Source organism: Brassica napus, chromosome C3 (genome assembly GCF_020379485.1).
Source record: "Brassica napus cultivar Da-Ae chromosome C3, Da-Ae, whole genome shotgun sequence".
Taxonomy (NCBI): Eukaryota; Viridiplantae; Streptophyta; class Magnoliopsida; order Brassicales; family Brassicaceae; genus Brassica; species Brassica napus.
The window spans coordinates 5,411,532-5,435,689 of record NC_063446.1 but is presented as its reverse complement, the minus strand read 5'-3'; the positions used below and the strand labels follow the sequence as shown (position 1 = coordinate 5,435,689).

The 24,158-nt window shown below is 35.8% G+C and overlaps 8 protein-coding genes, 1 long non-coding RNA gene and 1 other non-coding gene across 10 annotated transcripts; 6 read left to right on the top strand and 4 right to left on the bottom strand.

Moving 5' to 3' along the window:
• The first annotated feature begins 2,204 nt into the window (after positions 1–2,204).
• On the top strand, positions 2,205–4,305 carry LOC106386969 (protein OXIDATIVE STRESS 3 LIKE 2-like). Its single transcript, XM_013826794.3, has 2 exons — positions 2,205–2,607; positions 3,648–4,305. The coding sequence occupies exons 1-2, from the start codon at positions 2,387–2,389 to the stop codon at positions 4,150–4,152; spliced, it is 726 nt and encodes a 241-aa protein (XP_013682248.1). The 5' UTR covers positions 2,205–2,386; the 3' UTR covers positions 4,153–4,305.
• A 1,062-nt stretch (positions 4,306–5,367) lies between these two features.
• LOC111204335 lies at positions 5,368–6,199 on the bottom strand. Its single transcript, XR_007321142.1, has 2 exons — positions 5,640–6,199; positions 5,368–5,554 (listed from the first exon to the last, which is right to left on the bottom strand). It is a non-coding gene; the product is annotated as an uncharacterized LOC111204335 (long non-coding RNA).
• Positions 6,200–8,633: 2,434 nt separating this feature from the next.
• LOC106386971 (ylmG homolog protein 2, chloroplastic-like) lies at positions 8,634–9,954 on the top strand. The gene is made up of 3 exons (XM_013826796.3): positions 8,634–8,985; positions 9,212–9,414; positions 9,568–9,954. Exons 1-3 carry the CDS (start codon positions 8,680–8,682, stop codon positions 9,812–9,814), a joined length of 756 nt encoding a protein of 251 aa, XP_013682250.1. The 5' UTR covers positions 8,634–8,679; the 3' UTR covers positions 9,815–9,954.
• A 273-nt stretch (positions 9,955–10,227) lies between these two features.
• LOC106383527 (F-box/LRR-repeat protein 2-like) lies at positions 10,228–12,684 on the bottom strand. The gene is made up of 6 exons (XM_048752133.1): positions 11,765–12,684; positions 11,257–11,690; positions 11,014–11,175; positions 10,850–10,925; positions 10,600–10,755; positions 10,228–10,483 (listed from the first exon to the last, which is right to left on the bottom strand). Exons 1-6 carry the CDS (start codon positions 12,503–12,505, stop codon positions 10,361–10,363), a joined length of 1,692 nt encoding a protein of 563 aa, XP_048608090.1. The 5' UTR covers positions 12,506–12,684; the 3' UTR covers positions 10,228–10,360.
• Positions 12,685–13,120: 436 nt separating this feature from the next.
• Positions 13,121–13,192, top strand: TRNAD-GUC. The gene has a single exon. It is a non-coding gene; the product is annotated as a tRNA-Asp (tRNA).
• Positions 13,193–13,268: 76 nt separating this feature from the next.
• Positions 13,269–14,453, top strand: LOC106386973 (calmodulin). Its single transcript, XM_013826798.3, has 2 exons — positions 13,269–13,436; positions 13,977–14,453. The coding sequence occupies exons 1-2, from the start codon at positions 13,361–13,363 to the stop codon at positions 14,348–14,350; spliced, it is 450 nt and encodes a 149-aa protein (XP_013682252.1). The 5' UTR covers positions 13,269–13,360; the 3' UTR covers positions 14,351–14,453.
• A 165-nt stretch (positions 14,454–14,618) lies between these two features.
• Positions 14,619–16,339, top strand: LOC106386974 (dolichyl-diphosphooligosaccharide--protein glycosyltransferase subunit DAD1-like). The gene is made up of 5 exons (XM_013826799.3): positions 14,619–14,892; positions 14,977–15,024; positions 15,426–15,513; positions 15,603–15,646; positions 16,124–16,339. Exons 1-5 carry the CDS (start codon positions 14,809–14,811, stop codon positions 16,205–16,207), a joined length of 348 nt encoding a protein of 115 aa, XP_013682253.1. The 5' UTR covers positions 14,619–14,808; the 3' UTR covers positions 16,208–16,339.
• A 174-nt stretch (positions 16,340–16,513) lies between these two features.
• On the top strand, positions 16,514–18,709 carry LOC106388235 (la-related protein 1A-like). Its single transcript, XM_022698767.2, has 3 exons — positions 16,514–18,039; positions 18,135–18,239; positions 18,362–18,709. The coding sequence occupies exons 1-3, from the start codon at positions 17,933–17,935 to the stop codon at positions 18,510–18,512; spliced, it is 363 nt and encodes a 120-aa protein (XP_022554488.2). The 5' UTR covers positions 16,514–17,932; the 3' UTR covers positions 18,513–18,709.
• Positions 18,710–18,894: 185 nt separating this feature from the next.
• On the bottom strand, positions 18,895–20,549 carry LOC106383530 (NDR1/HIN1-like protein 13). The gene has a single exon (XM_013823615.3). The coding sequence runs from the start codon at positions 20,210–20,212 to the stop codon at positions 19,181–19,183; it is 1,032 nt and encodes a 343-aa protein (XP_013679069.2). The 5' UTR covers positions 20,213–20,549; the 3' UTR covers positions 18,895–19,180.
• Positions 20,550–20,748: 199 nt separating this feature from the next.
• Positions 20,749–23,495, bottom strand: LOC106386976 (leucine-rich repeat protein 1). The gene is made up of 6 exons (XM_048752132.1): positions 23,131–23,495; positions 22,120–22,191; positions 21,774–21,917; positions 21,515–21,586; positions 21,314–21,385; positions 20,749–21,151 (listed from the first exon to the last, which is right to left on the bottom strand). Exons 1-6 carry the CDS (start codon positions 23,352–23,354, stop codon positions 21,079–21,081), a joined length of 657 nt encoding a protein of 218 aa, XP_048608089.1. The 5' UTR covers positions 23,355–23,495; the 3' UTR covers positions 20,749–21,078.
• Positions 23,496–24,158: the final 663 nt, after the last annotated feature.

The window sequence follows — 24,158 nt, the reverse complement described above, 5'->3', positions numbered from 1 at the left end:
GTTTAGGGTTTACCTAAGGATTTAGAGTTTATGATTTAGGGTTTAACGATTAGGATTTAGGGTTTAGTGTTTTGCTCGTTAAAAAATATGTTTTTTGTAATTACTACTTTTTTTTATTTTTACCTTTTTATTTTAAAAACATAATATAACTTGACAATATTTTGTTTTCTTTTCTTAAATATATCGAATATGAAATAACACAATCCTATTGGTTGGTGAACCTAGAAGTTCACCCTAAAGGGTGAACCCAAAAATAAGTCTAAACAAATTATGTTAATTCATCTATATTTAGAGAAATTCTTGGGTTCACCCCCTAGGGTGAACCTCTAGATTCACCAACCAATAGTGTTTGAGTATTTGATATTTGATATCTTTTAAAAAAAGAAACAAAATTGAATTTCCAAATAAGATTATATTTTTAAAATAAAACAATAAAAAATACATAAAAATAGTTACAAAAAATAAATAAATAAATATTGTTAAACCGTTAGCAAAATACTAAATCCTATACCCTAAATCCTAAACTCTAAACCCTAAATTATAAACCTTAAATCTAGGATAAACCGTAACCCATTGGAAAATTTTAAACCCTAAATCATACATTAAAAACTAAATCTTAATAACACTAAACCCTAATCACTAAACCCTAAACCCTAATCACTAAACCCTAAACCCTTGGATAAACCCTGAACCCATGGATAAATCGTAAACTCTAAATCAAAAATATTTAAAATTAAACCCTAAAGTTTATGATTTATCCAAGGGTTCAGAGTTTACCCCAGGGTTTAGGGTTTAGTGATTAGGATTTAGGGTTTAGTGTTAATAAAATTTAGTTTTTAATGTATGATTTAGGATTTAAGATTTTCCAACGGTTTAGAGTTTATCCAAAGTTTAAGGTTTAACGTTTAGGGTTTAGTATTTAGGGTATAGGGTTTAGTATTTTGCTGAAGACTTAACAATATTAATTTATTTATTTTTTGTAACTATTTTTATGTATTTTTATTGTTTTACTTCAAAAATATAATCTAATTTGGATATTTAATTTTATTTCATTTTCTAAAAGATATCAAATATCAAATACTCAAACACTATTGGATGGTGAACCTGGAGGTTCACTCTAGGGGATGAACCCAAGAATTTCTCCTATATCTAAGATGCTTAATTGTATGTTTGGAAATATAGATTAGATTAGGTAATTCTATGAATAGTTTTCTTTTAGAAACTTTAATTAAATAAATGAAAAATAAAAAATCATCGACCAATCAAATTATCAAATTTTAACAATTAATTGGAGAACTTTTCTATGAACGACACGTCAGCATAAATCAGTAAAGTGACTTCTCAATTAATATATAGGAGGATTAACAGTTAGAACTTGTTAAGTTATTAGCATTTTACTCTCTCTATTTTAATTTATTTGATGGGTAAAGATTTTTTTTGTTATAATTTTTTAATTTTCTCTTACTATACATAAAAATTAGTATTGTTTGATATTTATGATCAGTTATCTAATATAATATTTTTATTGGTTATTTTTTTTTCCGGTAAAGTTTTATGTATCAAGATAAATTTCATAAAAATAGTATATCTTAAATTTTGTGTACTAATTTTAAATATCAAATAAAATGAATTTACAAAGATATTATATATATATAGACCATGGTGGTAAGTGGTAACCCATACGATATTGATAAAAATATATATATATATACACGATAATGATAATGATAATAATAATACTAATGAAAATGGTGTTCTAGCTATAAAGTAATAATAATGACAAAATCTGGACATGGATGATACTGAATGATAGAAGAAGATAAACATTAAATATTCTAAATGTGGTAACTGAAAAGAGGACATTTCAGAATTTAATGTGAAAATCTTATTCCTGCTGTTATTCATTTCATTTTTCCCCAAACGAAAAAAAGGTAAGTTATTCTCGAAAATTAAATATCAAATGAATAAAAATACAAGGGGAGGAAGAAGTACTGTCGGCTTAAATCGGCTTTTGTGGGCCCCATCTTCATATGCGGATAGGCCTTGCCCTTTTTCAGAAGCAACCATCTCGGCACTTCTACGTGACATTCTTCCCAGTTCCTATCCAGCTGCAACGGTTAAAAAATCGCCACGTGTCCCTTTGATGTCGATAAGGTCAAGTCAACAGTTACTTTATCCTCTTCCTCGTTATCACTTTAGTCACTTTTTCATTTTAAAATTTTAAGACATTTAATAAAATAATAAATAAGTAATAACAACCAGTCAACCAGATCACACGCAGGGACAAGATCTATCTTTCTCTTCCTCCTCATTTCCTCTCTCGTGTCTCTATTGTGAGTTCGAGAAATATAATAAGAAGTTCCAAAGATTTTCTGATAAAGTCCAAATGTCGACTGAGATGGATAGAATTGAATCTTACGTGTTAAATGTCTCCGGTGATCATCTGTATCAATCTTCTTCTGAGTCTTTCTCTTCACCTTCTTCTTCTATTGGGAAGAACAGCGACGACGATGACGGGGAAGATGGTGTCGGAGAGAATGAAGCTGAGTCTCCGTACAAATGTCCTCTTGATTTGATGGAATCTCTCGAAGAAGCCTTGCCCGTTAGGTAAATCTTGTAAATAATATATTTAATTAGATTTGATAGTTTTTTATTTTAATATATATATATTTTTTTAAAAAATCTTGTAAATAAAGTCGATGTCCGAATCTGTTATTGTTTTATATATTTTGATTGATTTAGAAATTCACGTAGTATTTGCAAATCCAAATAAAATATACCGTTTTTTAAATTCTCTCGGAGGTTTTTCCTTGAATTTAAGTCTTTGTATTTTTAACAAAGAAATCTATGAAAATTCATTCAAATCCATTATGAAATCAAATCAATTATTAAATTTGTATGATTGAATAACACTTGATTTGAATTAAAATTTATAAATCATTAAACCAGTAACACATGATTTCAATACGAATTTTAAAATCATAGAACCAATAATACTATATTTAGTTTGGATTTCCAAATCCATTAAAATACACTAACCAATAACCCCTACTTTTGGAGGTGTTATTGATTTATATATTTTAATTGATTTAGAAATTCATGTGGTATTTATAAATTCCAGTAAATTATACAGATTTTCAAATTCTCACGGATTAGTATTTACAAATCCGGAAGTTTTCTCTCGGATTTGAGTCTCTGTATTTTTTTTAAAAAGTTCATACAAATCTATTCAAATCTTTTATGAAATCAAATCTATTAGTAAATACGTATGATTGATTAACACTTGATTTAGATTAGAATTTATAAATCATTAAACTAACACATGATTTTAATATGAATTTTAAAATAATAGAACCAATAACACTAGATTTAGTTTAGATTTTTAAATCCACTAAAATACACTAACCAATAACCCCACACAGTTTTTAGAAACATTTTTAAGAACCAAGTGAGAACGACCCAATGGTTTTGAGGGAGCTTTGGTCCCAATACGGACTCGGGTTCGAATCCCACTGGCCACCGTCGATTAAAATTGGGTGAAAAAGGCGATCGTGATGCCTTCTAGATTATCAAAAAAAAAAAAAACATTTTTAAGACAAAAGTACCTAGTTTTTTTTCTTCTGATTTTTTGAATGTGGTTTGTGTAGGAAAGGGATATCGAATTATTACAATGGAAAGTCAAAGTCTTTCACGAATTTAGCTGCGGGTGCTGCGTCGGCGTTGGCTTGTTCATCTTCGATGAAAGACTTGGCGAAGCCGGAGAATCCTTACAGTCGTCGTCGGAGGAACCTCCTTTGCCATCAGATTTCAGACAACAAGACGACTCCACGTGGAAAGATCTTGAAGAAACACATCATGAGCTCGAGCAGGAGCGCGTTGGCGCTTGCCATGGCGGTTGCTGCCGGGGTGATTGCGGAAGAAGGATCTTCCTCGGGCGGAGACTCGTCGACGGGAACAAGTCCGACGATCACTGGATCCCCTCCGAGGAAGATGATGCTTCCCCCGCTGCATCCTAGGAGTCAAATGTCTTTTGGTAATTTGGAGTCTTCTCAGTCGTCAACGGGTTTTTGTGCGTGGAGATCGTATTCGGTGGCTGATATTCCGAGGTGTGTTCCGACGACGGCGAATGGTATTGGGTCCACTGAGTCGTAGGAACGATAACATTTTTATATTTTTGTTGTTAATCCTTTTAGTATTTTTTGGGTGTAACATCTGGAGAATGTGTAGACGAGTTTCAAAAGTTTCAAGAGCAAGTTCAGAGATTTTTATGGGTTCTAGTAAATAAATTAGTAATTAATTTTGTGATTTGAAAAGTTTAGAACTTTTGTTAATTTAATTAAATTTCTTATGGTCCAATGAGATAAGTTTTTTGAGGTTCTTAAATATTTTTTTTTTAGAAGTTGAATTATTAAATTTAAATCTAACGAAACTTATAAATTATTGGATTTCATAAAATTTAAACAAATATGATATAGAAACATATTAAAAATAGAAATACAAATTTATAATTAAAATTTTTAAGCAAACATGAAAGAAACAAAGTAAAACTTCATATAGAATTTGACACAAAAATAGACAAACACTAGAACACTAGAATCAAAATCCAGGTCAAGGTGAGAAGTGTTTTTGAGCATATATACCTTAATGACAAGCTCAAAGCGTACAAGATCTGAATCTAACGTTGTGGGAGTGTAAGGCTTAATAACATCCTCTCCTTGCGCATCCTTTCCCCTATTAATAATGTCATTATAATCATATCAACACCATGTTCGGAATCGCGCTAGGCGTGAATCGGGCGGTTGGTCCGGGCCTAGCGAGTTGTAAGAAAATCGAAGATTAATCGGGGATTAATCGGAGATTAGTTTTGAATATTTTTTTCGATTTTTTGATAGTTTATGTATAATAAAGAATGATTTACCGAAAAAGAAAGTAAAGCTGAAGTGGTGTAGTGGTCTCATTGCTTCTGTAACGTTCAGGAGATCCCGAGTTCGATATTCCTGGTGCGTTTTATTTTTATTTTTGTTTTTAACTCATTAATGGCATAAACGTAAATACTTCTTCATCTTCTTTGTTGTTTCTTCCCTCCTTCTAAACCTAAATTGCAGAGCCGTTTTCTCATCTTCTCCAACACAAATCAACTTTTTTTAACGATTTCCTTTGATTTAACTACGTTTCTTTGTTCCTAGCACTGTATTATAATGGATTCGTGAAGAAATTATCGTTTTCGAACTTGGAAATGGCATAATATGAGGTGTGTTTTTTTGGGCGAGTTTTTGGCCGAACAGAGCTGAATCGCGGCGGAGCTCCGACACCGAGCGCTGCACCGGCGCGTAATCGGCCACTCCGGCCGCGTTTTAGAACCTGGTATCAACACAACATCCATACAGTAACCAAAACCTAGAGTATACCAATGAGTATGTTTACAGCTTGCACAAGATTGAAATTTGGTATGAAGAGAAAACAAAAGAGGAACGAAGAGCAAAACCTGCAACTGATGTGTTCTCCAGTGGGAAGATTCAAGACAGTAGTAGAAGAAGGGAGTTCAAATGTTCAACTATATCAAATAAGTACCTAACAAAGTCACAAGCTTTACTTTAAAGAAAGAGATCTAAAGAGAAGAAGTCAAGTCACTGCAATACCGTGCGATATGGTGCCTTCCTCAGGAATCAGGAAGTCACTGCAATACCACTTGGATGAGCAAAACAAGACGAACCTCGATCATGTCGATGAAGCGGATGATGTTGGGGTGATTGATCTTCCTCGAGATGAAAATCCCCGACATCGCGATCTCCATGGCGATCTCCTTGATAGCAACCACGTTCCATCTACACCACCGAAAACGATCCCCACCCGATTTGTTGTCCCCATCGATTTCTCATACAAAAAAAAAACAAAGAACGAAGACGAAGAGACGACGAAGAGGAAGAGAGAGAAGGCAAAAAAAAAGCCAATAATAAAGCGACACGTACGAGGTTTTAACAACTCTACTTCTTCTTAATTAGACAGCGGTTCTCTCTAGTTTTAGCATTTTTTATTTATTTTTTTTGCTTTTTCACTTAACCACCTATGAGGTGGTCTAATGGATTCTTTCTTGTTCTTATCTAAGTTGTAAATGCTAAACCGTATGAAACAACTATATTGATTTATGAAATGACAAGTTGTTTCTAATTAAAACATGTACTAATTGATAAGGTGACGTGTGTTTCCAAAAAAAAAAAAGATAAGATGGTGTAATAATGTTTGGTGAGAAGATGATGTGGTTTGTATCTGACGCACTAAGAGCATGTTTATTGCAGGTCTATTAGATTGGATATTTTAGCTTTAAACTAAAAAAGATAAGAAACGTTTCTTATATCTCTTATATTACACTAAGAGACCTAACCTAAGAGACATACAATAAACATGCTCTAACCTTCCTCTATGCACATTTCGACGAAGACGCAATTGTGTACGGTCTTCATTGTATCTAGTTTTACTTCTACTTATTAGTATTACCAAATCGGAGGTGGGTTTTGCCGGTGAGAACTAATATGTTGCTGTGTAACATAGGTCCCAGAAGAAACTTCACAAAAATCATGTTAGTATAGTGGTTTATTGGTCCATTGTTCGATTGGTAGAAGTCACAGCCGTCCGTGTCCGTAGAAGCTTGTCAGTGATGTATGCTAAGGTTACAGATTCCACACTATGTGTAAATACGTTGCAACCTCCAGCTCATAAATAGTTACAAGATCCAATTCTCTATATATTATTATTTGAGAAGCATTACAACTTCTTTTTGTAACCACATATCATCACTAAAATGATTCATAGAATCATTAGAGAAATATGTTGGTCCATCTAATTATATAATAAGTTTTTTATTAAACTAACAATAAATTCATCATTAATGTATTTTATTATTTTCTTAAATAAAATTTACGGAATTGCGTAATGTGGCTAAAGTATATAAGACAATTAATGATTTTGAATAATAAAGATTTGATAAAAAATAGTGTATCTTCTATCATATTTGTTTAATTTTAAGCTATTAAATCAATTAAACAACCACAATAACCATATAATAAAAATTTAAATTTTTATGTATATGTTATATTTTGAATTTTTAAAAACGGTTATAAATTACTAAAACTGTTAAAAGTCTCACATTCAAATTTTATGATCCATGGTTTAAAATTTTTGTTATGACAAAATACAAATGATTACAAAAATTATATAAGTAAAAAGTCTAATTTAATTAATTAATAAGATTAATATATATATCATTTTAAATTAAACTATAAACCATATAAAATACAATATTTTAGTTTCAAAATTTACTTTGAACAATTTTTTTGATAAAAGTTTTGAACGATCATTGACAACTTATTTTTTTTAAATTATAAATTACTAAAACTATTAATCCCACAATGAAAATTTTGTTATCAGTAATTTAAATTTTTTTCTATAAAAGATACAAATGATCAAAAAACTATATGAATAGAAATCATCATTTAATAGACATTAATATTAAAAATATACTAAAATATATTATCTATGTTAGTATCATTTAAATTTAAGAACATATCCTATCAAATAAAAAATAAAAAATTTGGATTAATACAATTGATGTATATGTTCGCACCAATTTAATTATATTTTTAATAGTTATTGACTTTTAATTAATTTATATATATTTATTATTTTATAATATGTAAAAATATTTAATACATAAAATAATGTATATATATATAATGTTGATCCCGCGTGTCTTCACCTAGTAATCTCTTATATCGTAAGCTCAAATACAAGAGTTATTCTTGGGTGAACCCTCTAGGGTGAACCTTTAGGTTCACCAACCAATAGAAAGTTGTCATTTTAAATCAAATATCTTTTAATTAAGGAAACCAAATAACTTGGCAAATTATATTATTTTTTCAAAAAAAAAAATTAAAAATAAATAAAAATAATATATAAAAAACGAATTCAAAAAAAAAATGTTTGTCAACAAAACACTAAACCCTAAACTCTAATACTAAACCCTAAACTCAAATCCTAAACCCTAATCCCTGGGTAAACCCCTAAACCCTTGGAAAAACACTAAACATGTTGTCAACAAAACACTAAACCCTAAACTCTAATCCTAAACCCTAAACCCTTGGGTAAACCCTAAACCCTTGGATAAACCCTAAACGCTTAGGTAAACCCTAAACCCTTGGAAAAACACTAAACATTTGGATAAATTCTAAATTATAAATCTTAAACACTAAACTCTAAATCTTAAAAATAAATATATTTTTTTAAATAATCTTTTTTTAGAACTATTGTTATTTTTATTTATTTAATTTTTTATTTTTTATTTTAAAAGCATAATATAATTTGGCAAATTATTTGTTTCCTTAATTAAAAGATAATAGATTTAAAATGACAACTTCTGTTGGTTCGTGAACCTAAAGGTTCACCCCTAGAAAAAGTCCAAATACAATGTAAAATATACAAAACCTTAGACCTTCTGTGCGAACTAGAGGATTAGTATCTAGAATTCTCGAATAGGTAAGACCTTCTGATCGAGGCAGAGGATTAGGGTCTCTCGGACATAGTGATTTTAACAATGCCACGTGTCCACGTTTCATCTGTCTGTATGTACTTTATCTGCTTTCCTTCAGCTTCTCATTGGACGGAAAATCTCAGAGCTCTGCAGCAATGGAGGCGAGTGCGAACGAACCAGCTATGAAAATCCTGAAATCATCTCCGTCAGGACCGATACCGAACTTTTTTGTTTCCCTATCATCGGCATTTACGCAAACACCTCTCGTGCGTCCGAACAAACCCAGTTTGCTACTTCTACCACCAGCCTCAGACTCCGTCAAGTTGATTCAAGACTTCCATCGTTCCCTGGTCTCTGTCACTGAGAAATTCACAGGGTTCTTCCATTTACTCGCCTCTAGAAACCCTTTATTTCAAGAAGCTGTTCGCTTGTCCTCCGAGTTTCGCGGTCTTTGCGACGAGGTAACATCTCTGTTCCCGCTGATGCAAATCGGGAATGTTATATCATTTAGAAATCTTCAGACAACGTTTTGTTATGTCCTAAAGTTGGGATCTTTTTGGGTTCTACTCTTCACTATGTATAAGTATTAGTAAAGTTGAAACTCTGTTTCAGAGGATAAGTAAAGGGTATGTTTTTGTGTGCCTTGCTTCTGGTTAAAGGTGAAAGAGCTTTTTGTTTTCTTTTCAGATTCGTTTGAGAAACACTACAAGGGTGAGTTTTGCGATCGCTAATCATGGGTTTGCAGCGGTTCTGCCTGGAGATTCAGTTGCAGGACTGGTGGTTGCTAACGGGTTGATAAACTTCCTCAACATATATAGCAACGTCCTTGTTGTCCGTCTAGTACTCACCTGGTTCCCTACTGCTCCTCCTGCCATTGTTAGCCCCCTCAGGTAACTGTTTCCCTGCTCCTATTGAGAAATGCCAATCTTGTCAATGAGGAAGTTTCTTTGGGATCAACGCGACTCTTGAATGGTTTGAGGATTGATTAGAGAATCTTGCATTTCTTTTGTTGAATGCTAATTCTGTGTTTACCGCTATAACAGCACTTTATGCGATCCATACTTGAACATCTTCCGGGGAGTCATACCGCCTCTAGGAGGATTGGATTTGTCTCCCATTTTAGCCTTCCTTGTTCTCAACGCCTTCACCAGCAGTGCTATGGCGATTCCTTGTGAGCTCCCTCCAGCTGAAGGAGCGGTTTCTCCATCATCTCTTGAGACTAAGTGGATGAGAAGGAGAAGGTTGACCAGCAACAAGGAAAATAGACCAAGCTCGGCTTCCATGAACTGAACATTTCTCCTCTTTTCTACTCTTCAAATGTGATCTATACCTTTTTAGTCTTTGAATAATAAGATTGGTGTCTCTGATATACACAACTCTTTGTAAGGTTTTTCAAAATTTCAAGGCAATAGATAAAGCTTTTTTCTTCATTAACAACTTTTACCAAGGGTTTAAGCTGAGGCCTTTGCATTTCAAGACGAAAACAAAAAGGATGAGGATGACGATCTACCCACCAAACGAAAAGCATGTGAATCCAGTAAGGATCAAACCTGATCAACCTCTGGTAGCAATACATGGACAAGTCAATGGCCAAACCAAGAAAGATGGTATGGTTAACAATTTAAACAGAAAGAGGAGAGAGAAAGCTTTGTCTGTAGATTTCCACTGGTTCAAAGGAATCTTTTGTTTCTAGTGACCAAACATTAGAAGAAGACACTGTCGACTATTAATCTATTTAGTAGTTTCTTTACTATAAACCTCTGGAGATGTTTTAGTCTAACAATAAAGATGGTTCATGACTGTAGTACTAAACATGGCCAAAACTTGTCTACTCAATCAGAAGCACTTGGCATCTACACTTGGATAAGAGTCATCAGGATGAGCGAATAGTGAAGTCATTTTCAATCCAACGATGCTAACTTCTGATCTTGAAAGATCTTCCAGAAAGTCCTCCTTCACCTACAAAAGTATAATACCACCATTTAAGTGCTTTACACAGTTCATCCCGAGATTGAATTCAACATTAAAAGGCACAAGTGTAGTCTTTATTACAGCCTTATTTACTATGTTCATACCTGCGTCCATCCAAATAGCTTAAGCGATCTAAGTAACGAGCAGCAACTCATGATCTGTCTTAGTTCTTCTTCTGTGAGTTTTCTACACCACGAGAGATCCAAATAATGCAACCTCTTACAATATTTAGCTAGCGAATTAGCAGTTTCTTGGCCGACCTGTTAAAAACACACACACAACAACAACTTTAAACACTTGGGAGAAGCCAGCTTATATCAAGAGCATGATCCTTTTGGTTACTAAAACACTTACATCTCTGACATTGTTTAGGCTGAGGTTGTTAATAGAACCACCACAGACTTCAAGAAACGCGGCTACACCTTCATCACTGTCAAAGGAAGCACATAGAATGGCATTAACAACAGTCTACAAAAGTTATGCTAAAAAGGAAAACAAATTGTGAGACTTTAGAAAACCTGAATCGGTTTCTTGTAAATTTGACTGAGTTCAAAGATCTGCAACCATCTGTAATTTCTTTCAGCGACGCATCAGTCAGATTTTCCAACTCTGAGATGTCAAGAGCTTCCAGGTTTGGACAATATCTCCCAACAGTCCAAAGAGTTCCATCGTTCACCCCTCTGATCACCATACATAAAAGTCAAAAACATTAGCTTCAATGGTCAAAAAGCATCCAATTAGTTCCATGATTCAAAACTTACACGCAAGAAGCTAGAGAAAGATCAGTGAGATTGGATCCCCAGGAAGTACAGAACCCAACAACAACATCATTAATCCCTTCGAGTCCTGCAACCGAGAGAGAGCTCAACTTTTCGAACCTACTCAAGCTGATCCTAAAGACATCACACGGTTTAATCCCTTGGCACCCTCCAATGTTAAGCCCTCTAAGAGTGGAACCAAAGTAATCAGCAAGAATCTTCACAGCTTGGAATGTCAGAAGGGAGCACTCGCAGAGGTTAATGACCCGAAGCAGAGGAGCAGATCTAGAGATCAAAGCCAACGCATTGTCTGTTAAACAGAACGCTCCTTGAAGAGATAGCCTAGTCAACGAAGGGAACCCGTTGGGAGAGCGTTTAAAGAACTCGGTTATAGCGTTCTCCGTCATAGCTCGTCCGCAGAGATCAAGATTCAACACCTAAGAGGACCAAGAACATCAAAAACAATTCCTACAAAAAATTAAAGAACAAAGGGTTTGAAAATTGAAGCTACCTCTAAGCTAACTCTATCACATTCGGATAGGATCTGAGTCAAGTCTTCCTCCTCCAAGTCAACACAATTCTTCACAGAAACCTCAGAGGGAGAATCATCCACAAGAAGCTGCATAAAGGCTTTATCTACTTTGCTCGAATCACTAACAAGACTCGAGATCTTCTTCTTCAAGTGGTCAGGTACTAGGTGCAGAGACTCAATCGCTTCAGAGTTTTCAGCAAGAACTCTCATACACAGCTCCGTAAGCGTAGGAGCCGTCCTATGCCTCGTCATACTCAGCTCAATTCCACCGCATGTAGTAGAACTCGATCTTCCAGAGTATCTCCTCCTCTTCTTGATCGCGTTCTTAGCGTCATCGAATCGGCTCTTCCCTTTCACAACCTCCTCTTCTTCGTCATCGTCTTTGCTTTTGGGAGCTTGATCAGAGTGCAATTCGAGAGCGTAAGCCTTGGCGACTTCGAAAACGTACTGCCTGTGCGCCTCCGCCCTCTGCTCAGCCCACAGCCGCCTCTTCTCAGCTAACTCAGCCTCCTCGCGGATTCGTTGCCTTTCCCGATGCTGGAACATCTCCGCCACGTGGCAGAGCTTATCCAGAGCCACGCAATCGAATAGAGGGAGAAGGGTGGGGGGTTGTTGTTGATTAACGGAATCGGGGTTAACAGGAGGAGAGGCGTCGGGGAGATTGGGTTGATCTTCGGCAGCGTCGGGGAGGATCTCTGGATCTTCGCGAGAAGAAGTCATCGCCCGTCAAGTCTTTTCGGCTTTGCTGAAAGAAAGCGTTTTTTTTTTTTTTTTTGTGGGAGGGTTAAGGAAAAGGAAAATCGAGAGGGGGTATTTATACTTTTTTGTTTCGATAGATGCGAAGTTGTTCCGACTCTGTGGACCCCTCTACCACTTAATCGACGACCCTTATTGGTTCTTTTTCTCTATTCAATAAAAAGTTTTATATAATTACATATTCTTTTATTTTATTCCTAGGAAAATATAAATAAACATTTATGGGCCAAGAAAATTCTAGCAAGGGTGCTTAACCAAAACGAGTTTTCCTGATCAGCTTATCAAACAAGTTTCTCTCTCTACCTCTTGTATGTCTTTATCCATCAAGTTGATATATTTCTTTATGACTATGTAAAGGTCAACTTGTTTTATTTTCATTATTCAAATTGACATATAGTTTTCCTGATTAGTTCCGTCATATTGAGTTTGTTTGAAATCTAATAATTATCTTGATTAGTTATGTTATCTTACTTTTGTGGACTTATATTTCTCAGTACTAATGTAGAATTGCAAGTTAAATATTATAAAATATTGGAAAGTCCATTTAAATAAACTTAGGACGTTTGAAAGAACATCAAAGTCGTTGTAGTATAGTGGTAAGTATTCCCGCCTGTCACGCGGGTGACCCGGGTTCGATCCCCGGCAACGGCGTCTATTTTTTTTCGTTATGCCAATATAGCGTATCTTCAAAGGCCCAAACTATATACATTGGGCTAGGCTTTGACTCACTTTATAAGCTCTTGCAGGGAAACCAGAAAAAAAAAGAAGAGAAAGTAAATCAAACTCTCAGATTTGCGGAAAAGCTTTAGAAAGGAAAAAATGGCGGATCAGCTGACCGATGACCAGATCTCAGAGTTCAAGGAAGCCTTTAGCCTCTTCGATAAGGATGGAGATGGTATTATCTTCTTTCCCCCAGATCCTTCTCGTTTATCTCTCTCCCTAGTCGATCTTTGAGTTCTGGATTTTTTTTTTTTTTTATTTCTCTGTGAAATTCGTCTTTGTTTTACTTGAATTCGTGAAACGATCTCGTTTCGTGGCATGTAACGATTCATGACTTGATCGGTGTAGGTATCATTCTTAGGGAGACGTGTTTTCAATAGAACGAAAATGGCTAGAGATTTGTTACCATTTAGTGATTTGAGATTCGGACAAGAATATTTTTTTTCTTCTCTTATTACAAGGATACACATATGAGTCTAGGTTTCCTAAGTACAATGCACTTAAAGAAAACATGTAATAATGACAGAAATAATTAACACTTTTAAAAAACTTTGATAAGATTGAAACTTATTTATTAACTTTTTGTCGGATAAGACACTGTTCACTTAATAAGAAATGCAATGACATGATATAAACTAGTAGAAAGAGCTTTGATGATTGTATTTGGAAAGTCTTGTTGTCTCTAAAGCTTTATACATTGGGGGTGTGGTTGCAGGTTGCATCACCACCAAGGAGCTGGGAACCGTGATGAGGTCTCTGGGGCAAAACCCAACTGAAGCTGAGCTCCAAGACATGATCAATGAGGTCGATGCAGACGGGAACGGGACCATAGATTTCCCCGAGTTCCTGAACCTGATGGCAAGGAAGATGAAGGACACTGATTCAGAGGAAGAGCTCAAGGAAGCCTTCAGGGTTTTTGATAAAGACCAGAACGGTTTCATCTCTGCGGCAGAGCTTCGACATGTGATGACAAACCTTGGGGAGAAGCTCACCGACGAGGAGGTTGATGAGATGATCCGAGAAGCTGATGTTGATGGAGATGGTCAGATCAACTATGATGAATTCGTTAAAGTCATGATGGCTAAGTGATAGAGAGAGTGAGCAAATCTTCTTTCTTATCCTTTGATTTGTTTGCTTTTGGTTAAGCGGCTCTTTATTGTTGTGTGTCATGTATGAACTCGTGTTTTGCTCATCTTGTTTTTTTTTTTTTTTTTTTCCCCAAATTGAAATCTTATAAATACCAACTTGTTTCCATACAACAAGACAGCCAAGCACGCTGTGTGCTTCACAACCACTACAAAAAATGGGTTAGAGAGAGACTAAATGTTTAGAAACCTAAACGGGTTAAAACCATCTATGTTTCTATGAAACAAACGCTTGTTGAGGATATTAAACAAGGCCCAAACAAGAGTAAGAACGGCCCACTTAGAAAACGACGCCGTGGAGAGAAGAGTGATAAGTCTTCGTGAAGACGGGGGGTAGTAGCTAGTCGAAGGAAGAAGAAAGAGAGATAGATTGGTGTGTTGTAGGTTTGATCATTGAGAAGAATGGTGAAATCGACAAGTAAGGATGCTCAGGATCTATTCCGTTCTCTTCACTCCGCTTATTCTGCTACTCCAACTAATCTGAAGGTTCGCACCATTGTTTTTCTTTTTCTTTTTTTTTTGCGAATCCCTTTGAATATTGAATGTTCTTCTTTGTCCTTTATATGACAGATCATCGACATGTACGTTGTTTTCGCTGTCTTCACTGCTCTGATTCAGGTACTCTTTAGCCTATTCGAATTTATAACTTCTGGATCTGCGATTCTTTAGATGGATCTGTTGTACTATTTCAAGTTTAGATTGTCCCGACATGTTTTTTTTTTTTTATTTCCATGATCAGATATTGTAGGATAGGTAATTGATTTAGATCTAAGAATCTGCTTATGATTAGCAGCCACCTATAACTTTAAGTTGCAATGTAGTAACAAACCATTGTTTGTTGTGCATCAGTCTCTTGTTTCACTTAAACTCGAATGAAAGGGTAAAGTATGATGTATATTCCAATTATCTGAGAGAATGAAACATCTCTTGCGCTTTGTGTCTTGATTAGCAGAGAAAATATCATGGATAAGTGATTTGACTTCTCTCTACTTACCGCATTTTAATCATTCTCTCTACAGGTGGCTTATATGGCTTTGGTGGGATCATTTCCATTCAACTCATTCCTGTCTGGAGTACTCTCTTGTGTCGGGACGGCAGTTCTTGCTGGTAATTTTTAGCATTTTGGGCAACATAAGAATACATGTACCTTGAGAATTTTTTGAAACTAGCAATCTTTCTCTGTGTTTTGTTTATAGTTTGCCTCCGTATTCAAGTGAACAAAGAAAACAAGGAATTCAAGGTATTTATTTCAGAACAAAATTTTGATGATAATTTCATTTTTATATATATATATATATATATATATATATGACAATCCAAACTCAAACATGTACGCTTAATAAACATATACCTTAGTTACACAGTCGAATTATATAATGAGGTGGTGTTCTCGTTAGTCTAGTGCAAGACAAAATTGTAACAAACCTAGGCGGGATTGTGGCTATGTTTGTGATAGCAGTTTAGAGGCATTTGGAGAATATTTTAGGGTTTGGGGTTTGCGGGAGAGTTCGATTCTCGTCAATATGCATTGGTTCTTCTAGGTCTTGTACATCGAGATTGTGAACTTGGGATGGGAATCAATTGGTCTCTTTTCCCAACAGCCAACACAATCAATATTGTCATTATATTCATCATTAGGTTTCTTGCAATGCAATGCATTTCATATAATTATCCAGAGTCACCCACCTCTTGGCTCTTACTTGGAATACTCTTACAGGATTTGGCACCAGAACGAGCATTTGCAGATTTTGTACTCTGCAACTTGGTCCTCCACCTGGTCATCATCAACTTCCTCGGATAGGTTCTCCTCTCCTTTCATGTTATGGAGTTTCTTAGTTGGAATCAGAACTTGTAGTTTTGAGATCCTTTTTATATTTTTGTCAAAAGAATCAAACCTTTTCGGCTTTCCAATAAACACTGTTTCGTGCACTAATGGGGACCCTGGACTCGAATTGGTTCGCCTATATCCGGACCAGTCATAGTCTGAGACGTGTCAATAATAACAATCTTCAAGTTGGTGTGGGCGCTGTGCCGTTCAGGGCACACAACAACAAATTCACTGACATTTTTGATAAGAAAAGAGGGAGCCTAAAAATAATTGAAGCTTATCTACTCGTTTGAAAATATGAATATATGGAAATAGTCCACTCCGTACAGAGTCCGCTCCGTACAGAGTCCGCTCCATACCTTCTGACAGGTCTGAGGCTCAACAGATATGAGATGTTTTCATAGATCGACGAGACACTGAATCCCAAACGAGGGCACGGGATATTGGAGAGAGCCCAGCATATCTGAGCAAGATGGCAGCTAAACAGCACATGGTTCACTGATTCACCCTCAAAGCCATACAACTGACATCTATCATCACATTTCATACCTCTTTCTATTAAGCATACAGCAACGGGCAGAGCTTGCGAAAGCGCCTTCCAAATGAAGGTCTTAATCTTAGGAGCCGTCTGAACCTTCCAAGACTTGGCTTTAAGAACATTGATCGAAGGTAAAGCCTGCATAACTCTTCGAAACTCTTTGGATTTGTCCTGAGGCGCTAACCAGTATCCAGATTTGACCGAGTAAGTTCCAGATTTGTTGAATTTCCAAACCCAAAAATCTTCCTTAGAAACCACCGGTTGGTTCTTGAGCATGATCTGAATGTCGGAAGGCACGAAGACCTCCTCTAGTGCCTGAAGGTTCCATCTTCTACTCTGAAAATCAATCAGCTCCCAGCTCTCAGATTAACATTGAAAGGTGCAGTTTTTAATCCATGGAGCACCAAGGCCATAACCATCCTCTTCATCTTCCAGCCATTTATCAGTCCAAACAGAGATGGAGTTTCCATCACCCACCCTTTTCCGTAAGCCCTTGTCAAATTGGCACTCTATCCTTGTTATTTTTTAATCTCTATTAAAATTGAATAATTAGGAAAAACCTAAAATAATTTAATATTATTAGTGACAATGGCTTTGAAAATATTTGTGTACAGCAAAAATGTATTGTTTTCCTTCCTCAACCTCTGGTTAGCTTTTCTTATCAATCTGGTCTCGGCACAACACCACCAAACATTCTGTCTCGAACCAAATCTGGAGATGATGCATTTGGTTTCTTAGGCATTTCCTTTAAGAACAAGGGTCTTCTTTTTAAAAAAAAAAACGAGTTGATGCATTTGGTTTCCCATGCTCTAAATTGAAACGATCTGATTTAGTAATAAAATCTAACCATTTGAAAATATATAGAAAGAGAGAAATAAACTTATTGTACATGAAGGAAGAGGTGAACCGTCGAAGAGATTATTAAAGGTGTTCTCGAATTTCATATTTTGTCTATGTAAACTAAATGTGGTGACGAAGAAGTCAATTAGAGATCAGCGTTCACATACGTAAAAATAAATTAGAAAGAAAAAAAAAACATTCAAATTAGACAAGCGTTAAACGAAAGAAAGAAGCTGGGCAGTGAGTGGATGTAGTGAGGTAAATTTCACCTCAACCTCCTTTTGATGGGTTTTTGGCTCTCGCAAAATGAAATGTAACTCATGTTTCTGATTATAGACCTAACCCTATTATTGCCTGGAAAGTTTGCTCTTGGGGATGCAGCTGGAAACTACAACTGTGGTTTGGAGTGTCTCTTTAGGTTTTATAGGTAATACCTTTATCTGTTTTCGATCTATTTAACTGCGGATAAGTTCTCTAGTTTAAACTTGACCTCACCAATATTGCTTTGCCCTATGTCTTTAGTTATGGTCTGGAGAGGCAATTCGATGAGGAGCTTTACAAGGACTTTGAGCAGCTATCACTTGACTTCTACCACAAGGGAAACTTATATGGCTTGGAGAAATATTGGTAGGGACCTTTTTGTTAAGATTACGGCTAAATAATATGGATTGTGATTCTTCGTGATGTCTCTAGAGATTGGTTTCGGTGGTGATGTCCCTAAAGACCAAAACTTCCTCTGTTGTGCACAGGGCATTCCATCATTACCGAGGCCAAAAAGAACCGATAGAGAAGCGCCCTGAGCTAGAGAAGCTACTGAATGAAGAAGAATACCGTAGTATAGCTGATTTTCCGAACAAAGGATCTCACATCACCAGCCAAAAGGAAAACAAATCTCAGTAATGATTTTGTAGAGACGAAGAGGAGAGACGTATCATATGCTTGCCACTGAGCAAATGACCCTCTTAAATCTTGACATACATTTTTTTTTTTGTGTATCTCTGCTCCTGGGGAAGAGAGCAACCAAGTGAAGCCATCACTCTGATTTTTTTAAGGATATTTTCCTCGGTGTTGTTTTCTTTTCTGGGGCTTTTTGTATAATTTTTTTGGCTCTGGAAGACAATTAGAGCGTTGATTGAAGAGGCGTGCGTTCATCTTCTTGTTTTTTTTTGTAAATTAGGGATTTTATTTTCTTATTACTCAATTTTGAAAAACAACACAAAAAGTGAGGTGATTTTAGTCTCTGTAGAAACAATAAGAGATGTTTGTTTCAACTTGAGATTATTATTTACTTATTTAGATAGTACTTTCTGTAGATTTGTGTCATGTTAACTTATAGTTGTGTTTGCATATGTTGTTTCTGCTAACAATTATGGGCTTCACAAGCAAATGAAAGAATTATTTTGATAGGTTTCTGATACGTTTGACGAAATTATTCAAAAAAAAAAAAACGTTTTCACTTCCAACAAATCAAATTTCAATCTTATTCAGAAACATAATAATGAATCAAACAAACTAAAAAAAATATAACAATAATAATAAATCGAACCGAACCAAAGTCTGAAACAACATCACAGCAGGCTTATGTCTTGCGTAACACAATCTTCCGTTATCACTGTAGCTGATGACGTCAGTTTGTTCACTGTTATCTTGCAGTCCACGGTAACGCCCATAGTCCACGTCGTCACCACACCAACCCTAAACCTTATCGGCGCCTTAACTCTCAGGTCAAAGCGCACTTTTCCTGTCTTCTCCGAGTCCTTAAGTTCTTTGCGCGACAAGCTCTTTAACTGGATCCTCGACCCCCTTAGCTTTGTCACCGTCACCGTCACGTTTTCAGCCGGCTGCTCAAACGCCGCGAACTCGCCGTCACCTAGCTTGATCCCCTCGTGGAAAATCTCAACCGCGCTTCCTTTCTCGTAGACCAAACCGAGTTTACCGTTAACGTTCTTACACCTCACCTTGATCTTGAACACCGGAGAGATCGGAGACTGTGACGCGAGATTGACAACGGCGACGGAGACTCCGCTCACGGAGAACCGCGGCTTATGCGGCCGGCAGACTAGTAAAAAGACCCCCACGACGAGTCCTGCGAGCAAGAGGAGAACGAGCAGCGTAGCCAAGGAGTAACAGCAGCATCGGCGGCAAGCTGATCGGTTGTGTTTCTGGCGGGAGAGATACTCGTAACGGTGAGCGTTTTCCGGCGGGGGGACACGGTAGATTTGCTCTTTGGGGAGTTGAACGTGGTAAGTCCCTGGTGGTGGCGGCTTTGATCTTCGAGAGTCGATAGAGTATAGGCTTGAAGTGCTATCGACACTGTCTACAGATTGATGATGCCTTGGTGGTCTGCGGCTGCCTATGTCTTTGTCCGTTGTGAATCCGCCGGAGCTTCTGGGGGATCGTTGGATGGTGTCGTTGCTATCAACCGATGGACGTATGTTTTTGTTTCTTGGCCATGGTTGAATCTTATCGTCGGCCATGTGTGTTGTGGTTTTTCTTGATGAAAGATGAAAAGAGGAGAGGAAAAAAAGAGTGATGAAATGGAGAATGAATATATATTTGGAGAGTAACAAATCGTTTCTGAAATTATGGCGTGATTGCATGAATATTATTTTGGGGGTTATATGAGGAAATTTATTAATACGTATTTTTGATTAATGGTAATAAGAATATCCCGTACAATTCCCTTTTTTACCACTTTAGAAACTTGGTCAGAGAACCCCAAACGAAAACGAATGGAAAGTAGTTTTGAAAATAAATATTGGTCAATCGAAACTTTCCAACAATAAAAATAATTAAGTTGAAATGAACAAGGACAATTTGAGAAACAAAAGATTTGGAGACGCGGAGTATTATGTACGTTATTACAGTGAAAGATAATTATCAGACAACTGTATTTTAAACTAAAACAAATATAGAATTTAAACAAAATTAAATCAAATCGAGTATAAATATATTTTACCATAAAAAAAAAAAAAGCTAAGCTTGGTAAATATCGCGACTTGAAGAATGATGTAAGTACACTGTGTACTCGTCCGTACACAAATAGAATTTAATAAATCGTAGTTTATAAACCAAACATCACTTGTGGTGATGGTGGAATGGAACTGAACGTAGTAATTATCAAGTAAAAAGCACCTAAATCAATAGTTTTTTTTTTTTTTGCTTTATATGATAGAAGTCACAGATCATACACACATATGTTAATGCAAACAAGGCAAAGAACTTGATACCAAAACCAACGTTACTTCTCAGTGTCACACACGATCATTACATTACAGCAACCACAGTCTTTGGGCTGGTCAGTCTCAACTGAGACAGATGACTACTGATTCTGACTCTCTTTTTTTTTCAGCTAGGACATATATATACTTATTACATAATAGTAGATGTGATATTTGATGAAGTGGTGAAGTGTTCTTACAAGGCCACCCCACCATTTCTTGTGTTTCAGATGTTACCAGTCCCCTCAGTTGCAGTTGGTGTCGTAGCTTGCAAGACCAATTAGTTCCGGCCCCTCCAATCTCGAGTTGTTCTCAAAGCTAGCATATGCAACATCAACATTCAGTATGGCATATCCGTAAGAAGAACGGGTTAGAAGTGCAAAGACGATTTGGTTTCACTCAACCCTAATGGGAAAAAGCATAATATGAATGAGAAATTTCTTGGCCAAGTGAAAAAAGAAGAAGAGGTTACAAACTTACTTCTGCAAAGGAATGTGTTCAAAAGGTCCACCTGTTGGGATGGTTCCACACAAATCATTGCTTGACACATCACTGAGGAAAATGATGACCACAGAAGATATGTTTTTAGGTAACAGCATAGTAGGAAGGGGTTTAAAGACTAGTGCTTCAGAGAATAGTAACAGAGATTCTAGCAAACAAGCAAAAGAAAGCTGAACTTACACAACTTTGAGGCTTGGGATTTTGGTGAGTTCTCTAGGGATTGGACCAGTCAATTGGTTGTCATTGAGTCGTCTGCAACATTAATCAGTTTTCATTAGAGAGGTAGGGTAAGAAGAATCAGGTATTGAGTCACTTAGCAATAAAATTTTGGGATATAGATCAGAACTAGTTTCTTTACTCAGTATATAATTTGCAACTATCAATAAAATGAGTATATACTATTCGGTTGTGTCCATGTCAGAATGTTAAAACAACTTACAGAAAGACCAGAGACTTCAGTTTCCCCAAAGAAGTAGGAATCTTCCCAGTAAGATTGTTGTTATAAAGATCCAAGCTGATGAGGCTCTTCAGGTTTCCAAGTTCAGAAGGTATAGTTCCTTGGATGTTGTTTTTGTACAGCTCCCTGTGTCAATCATAAGACAAGTAAAAAAAAAAAAAGTTATTCTACATTGTCTATTACATAATCAAATCTCATAGTGGGGGGTGCTTTAGCTGCACTTTATGGGACGTTACTTTATTTCCACTATCTAGTTTAATTACAGCTAGTACTGGAGAAAAGTTAAAATTCTCGAAAAAGTAAAAAGCCAAAAGATGTGATAACTTACAAATACTGGAGATGCTCGAGCTTCCCAAGCTCAGGTGCAAGATATCCAGAAAGGTTTGAATTACCCAAATCCCTGGTAAATGAAAGAGAGTGTAGAATCAGAGATACACTTTAAGAGCAATATACCAATCTTTATATCTAAGAAAAAAAAAAGAGACAAATAAGATTACAAGAGATAGATATTAGTTGCTGTTGATCCACTAAGAGATAACTAGATGTAATCAAGTACAACGAATCCAAGATACTTCTAAAAGCGCGAGAACACACAAAGTTGGGAACAACAAAGCATTGAGCAAATCATGAGTTGTACAAGCAAAATTATTGAACTGCTTAGTAGGAGTGTAACTATTGAGGATTCTTTCGAGACTTTTAAGGAATCCAATGACTTGAGAGTTCAACACTGTACAAAAGATGGGAGCTTTAGATTTACCCCTTTTCATACTGGAAAGTTGAACAAGAAAGTGTTTTTTTTTATTTTTTTTTGTTCTAAGCAGCCGTACCACATCTTACATAGTTACACACATGTCCAAAGACAAAAGGAAACGCCAATTATGAAAAGATAAACTAAATCCACATTTGACTTGACAACAGGTACGGAGCAAACTAACAACTAGTGAAGCAATTTTCAATCACTTATGTTCACACAAAATCGTACTATTACCAGCATTTTTTGTTTTGTTATAGAGAATGTCCATAAGAATCATTCTTAGCTCTTCTCAAAGTTTATAAAGCTTTAAAAAGTAACAGCAAGTCAAGTACGGTCAAAGTTTATCTTACATCTTCCCCAATGACTAAATACAAAAACCCACAAACAGTTTCGATTAAAAGGTATGAAACATGTGACTCTTAAGACCACCACGTTAAAAGCTCAGACATAAAAGATAAAAGCTTTATAGGTGAAACTCAATCAACTTTGGACCAAACAGGAGCTAAGAACAGGGAGAGATAGATAGATAGAGAGAGAGAGAGGGAGAGAGAGATAGAGAGAGAGAGAGAGAGAGAGGATCCTTACACGCGAGTGACACGGTTGTCTTGGTTACAGGTGACATGGAACCAGGTGCAGGGGTTAACAAGAGTGGGATCCCAGCTCTGGAGAACATGGTCTGGGTCCGATAAGCTCCGGCGTAGAGCGTAGAGAGCATCTCCCTCGGAGTTTGCTTCCACCAGGTGAATCAGAGCTAAAGTTAGAGTCAGAGAAGCTGCGAGAAACTCCCACTGAAAGTTTCTGGACGCCATGTGAGCTATTATTGACAAGGAAATTGAATTAGGGTTTCGTTCCCCCCCCCTTTTACTCTCTCTCTCTCTCTCTCACTTTAGTTGAAGAAATCGATTATGCGATTGGTGTTGTGGGGAAACAACGACGAAGACACTAAACTAGTCTTGCTTTTGTCTTTTTTTTTTTTTAATAATATTTTAAAATTTCTGTCTTCTTTTAAATTGCTATTTATTTTATTTTTAAATTCCGTTGCAGTGAACGTACAAAACATTCCAAGAGATAAAATACAGAACTCACTCTGTAAAAGGGGGAAGTCTTGCAACTTTATTATTTTTTTGTTTGAAAAATGTCTTTGAAAAAAAAGTAGTACTTTGTAAAGTAACTACGTTGGTCAAAGAAGAAAAGAGTGTGTTGTTTTGGCGTTGGTCAAAGATTTGGAAACTAGAGTGTTCACGCTCGGATCGGATATCCGGACAATTTTAAGGTATCCGGATCCATAATTTTACTATCCTTATCTGAATCCGGGGTTCTCGGGTATCCGGATATCGGATATCTTCCTAAAAATTGTAATATCCGGATCCGGATTTAGATCTTTAAAATAAATAAAAAATAATATTAATATATATATATATATAAAATATTAACAATAATTTAAAAAATATATATATAATGTCTTTAATTATTTCTATGTATAATATTACAAAATTTACATAAAATTTATATATATTATTATAAAAATGAAAATATATTAAATAAAATTAATTTTTATATATAGATATTACTAGTTTTGAAATATTTATTAATAAAACTTACGGATCCGGATA

Excerpts from the sequence above, each read along its gene's own strand:
- LOC106386971 (XM_013826796.3), top strand. The coding sequence starts at position 8,680 with ATGGAGGCGAGTGCGAACGAACCAGCTATGAAAATCCTGAAATCATCT. Across the intron at positions 8,986-9,211 it reads TTCGCGGTCTTTGCGACGAG|ATTCGTTTGAGAAACACTAC; the intron begins GTAACATCTCTG and ends TTTTCTTTTCAG. Across the intron at positions 9,415-9,567 it reads GCCATTGTTAGCCCCCTCAG|CACTTTATGCGATCCATACT; the intron begins GTAACTGTTTCC and ends CCGCTATAACAG.
- LOC106388235 (XM_022698767.2), top strand. The coding sequence starts at position 17,933 with ATGTTTCTGATTATAGACCTAACCCTATTATTGCCTGGAAAGTTTGCT. Across the intron at positions 18,040-18,134 it reads TGTCTCTTTAGGTTTTATAG|TTATGGTCTGGAGAGGCAAT; the intron begins GTAATACCTTTA and ends CTATGTCTTTAG. Across the intron at positions 18,240-18,361 it reads TATGGCTTGGAGAAATATTG|GGCATTCCATCATTACCGAG; the intron begins GTAGGGACCTTT and ends TGTTGTGCACAG.
- LOC106386973 (XM_013826798.3), top strand. The coding sequence starts at position 13,361 with ATGGCGGATCAGCTGACCGATGACCAGATCTCAGAGTTCAAGGAAGCC. Across the intron at positions 13,437-13,976 it reads CTTCGATAAGGATGGAGATG|GTTGCATCACCACCAAGGAG; the intron begins GTATTATCTTCT and ends GTGTGGTTGCAG.
- LOC106383527 (XM_048752133.1), bottom strand. The coding sequence starts at position 12,505 with ATGACTTCTTCTCGCGAAGATCCAGAGATCCTCCCCGACGCTGCCGAA. Across the intron at positions 11,176-11,256 it reads CTTTCTCTAGCTTCTTGCGT|AGGGGTGAACGATGGAACTC; the intron begins GTAAGTTTTGAA and ends TATGGTGATCAG. Across the intron at positions 10,926-11,013 it reads TTTACAAGAAACCGATTCAG|TGATGAAGGTGTAGCCGCGT; the intron begins GTTTTCTAAAGT and ends TTCCTTTGACAG.
- LOC106386974 (XM_013826799.3), top strand. The coding sequence starts at position 14,809 with ATGGTGAAATCGACAAGTAAGGATGCTCAGGATCTATTCCGTTCTCTT. Across the intron at positions 14,893-14,976 it reads CTACTCCAACTAATCTGAAG|ATCATCGACATGTACGTTGT; the intron begins GTTCGCACCATT and ends TTTATATGACAG. Across the intron at positions 15,514-15,602 it reads CGGGACGGCAGTTCTTGCTG|TTTGCCTCCGTATTCAAGTG; the intron begins GTAATTTTTAGC and ends TTTTGTTTATAG.
- LOC106383530 (XM_013823615.3), bottom strand. The coding sequence starts at position 20,212 with ATGCAATCACGCCATAATTTCAGAAACGATTTGTTACTCTCCAAATAT.
- LOC106386969 (XM_013826794.3), top strand. The coding sequence starts at position 2,387 with ATGTCGACTGAGATGGATAGAATTGAATCTTACGTGTTAAATGTCTCC. Across the intron at positions 2,608-3,647 it reads GAAGAAGCCTTGCCCGTTAG|GAAAGGGATATCGAATTATT; the intron begins GTAAATCTTGTA and ends TGGTTTGTGTAG.
- LOC106386976 (XM_048752132.1), bottom strand. The coding sequence starts at position 23,354 with ATGGCGTCCAGAAACTTTCAGTGGGAGTTTCTCGCAGCTTCTCTGACT. Across the intron at positions 22,192-23,130 it reads GACAACCGTGTCACTCGCGT|GGATTTGGGTAATTCAAACC; the intron begins GTAAGGATCCTC and ends TTCATTTACCAG. Across the intron at positions 21,587-21,773 it reads CTGAAGTCTCTGGTCTTTCT|ACGACTCAATGACAACCAAT; the intron begins GTAAGTTGTTTT and ends TTAATGTTGCAG.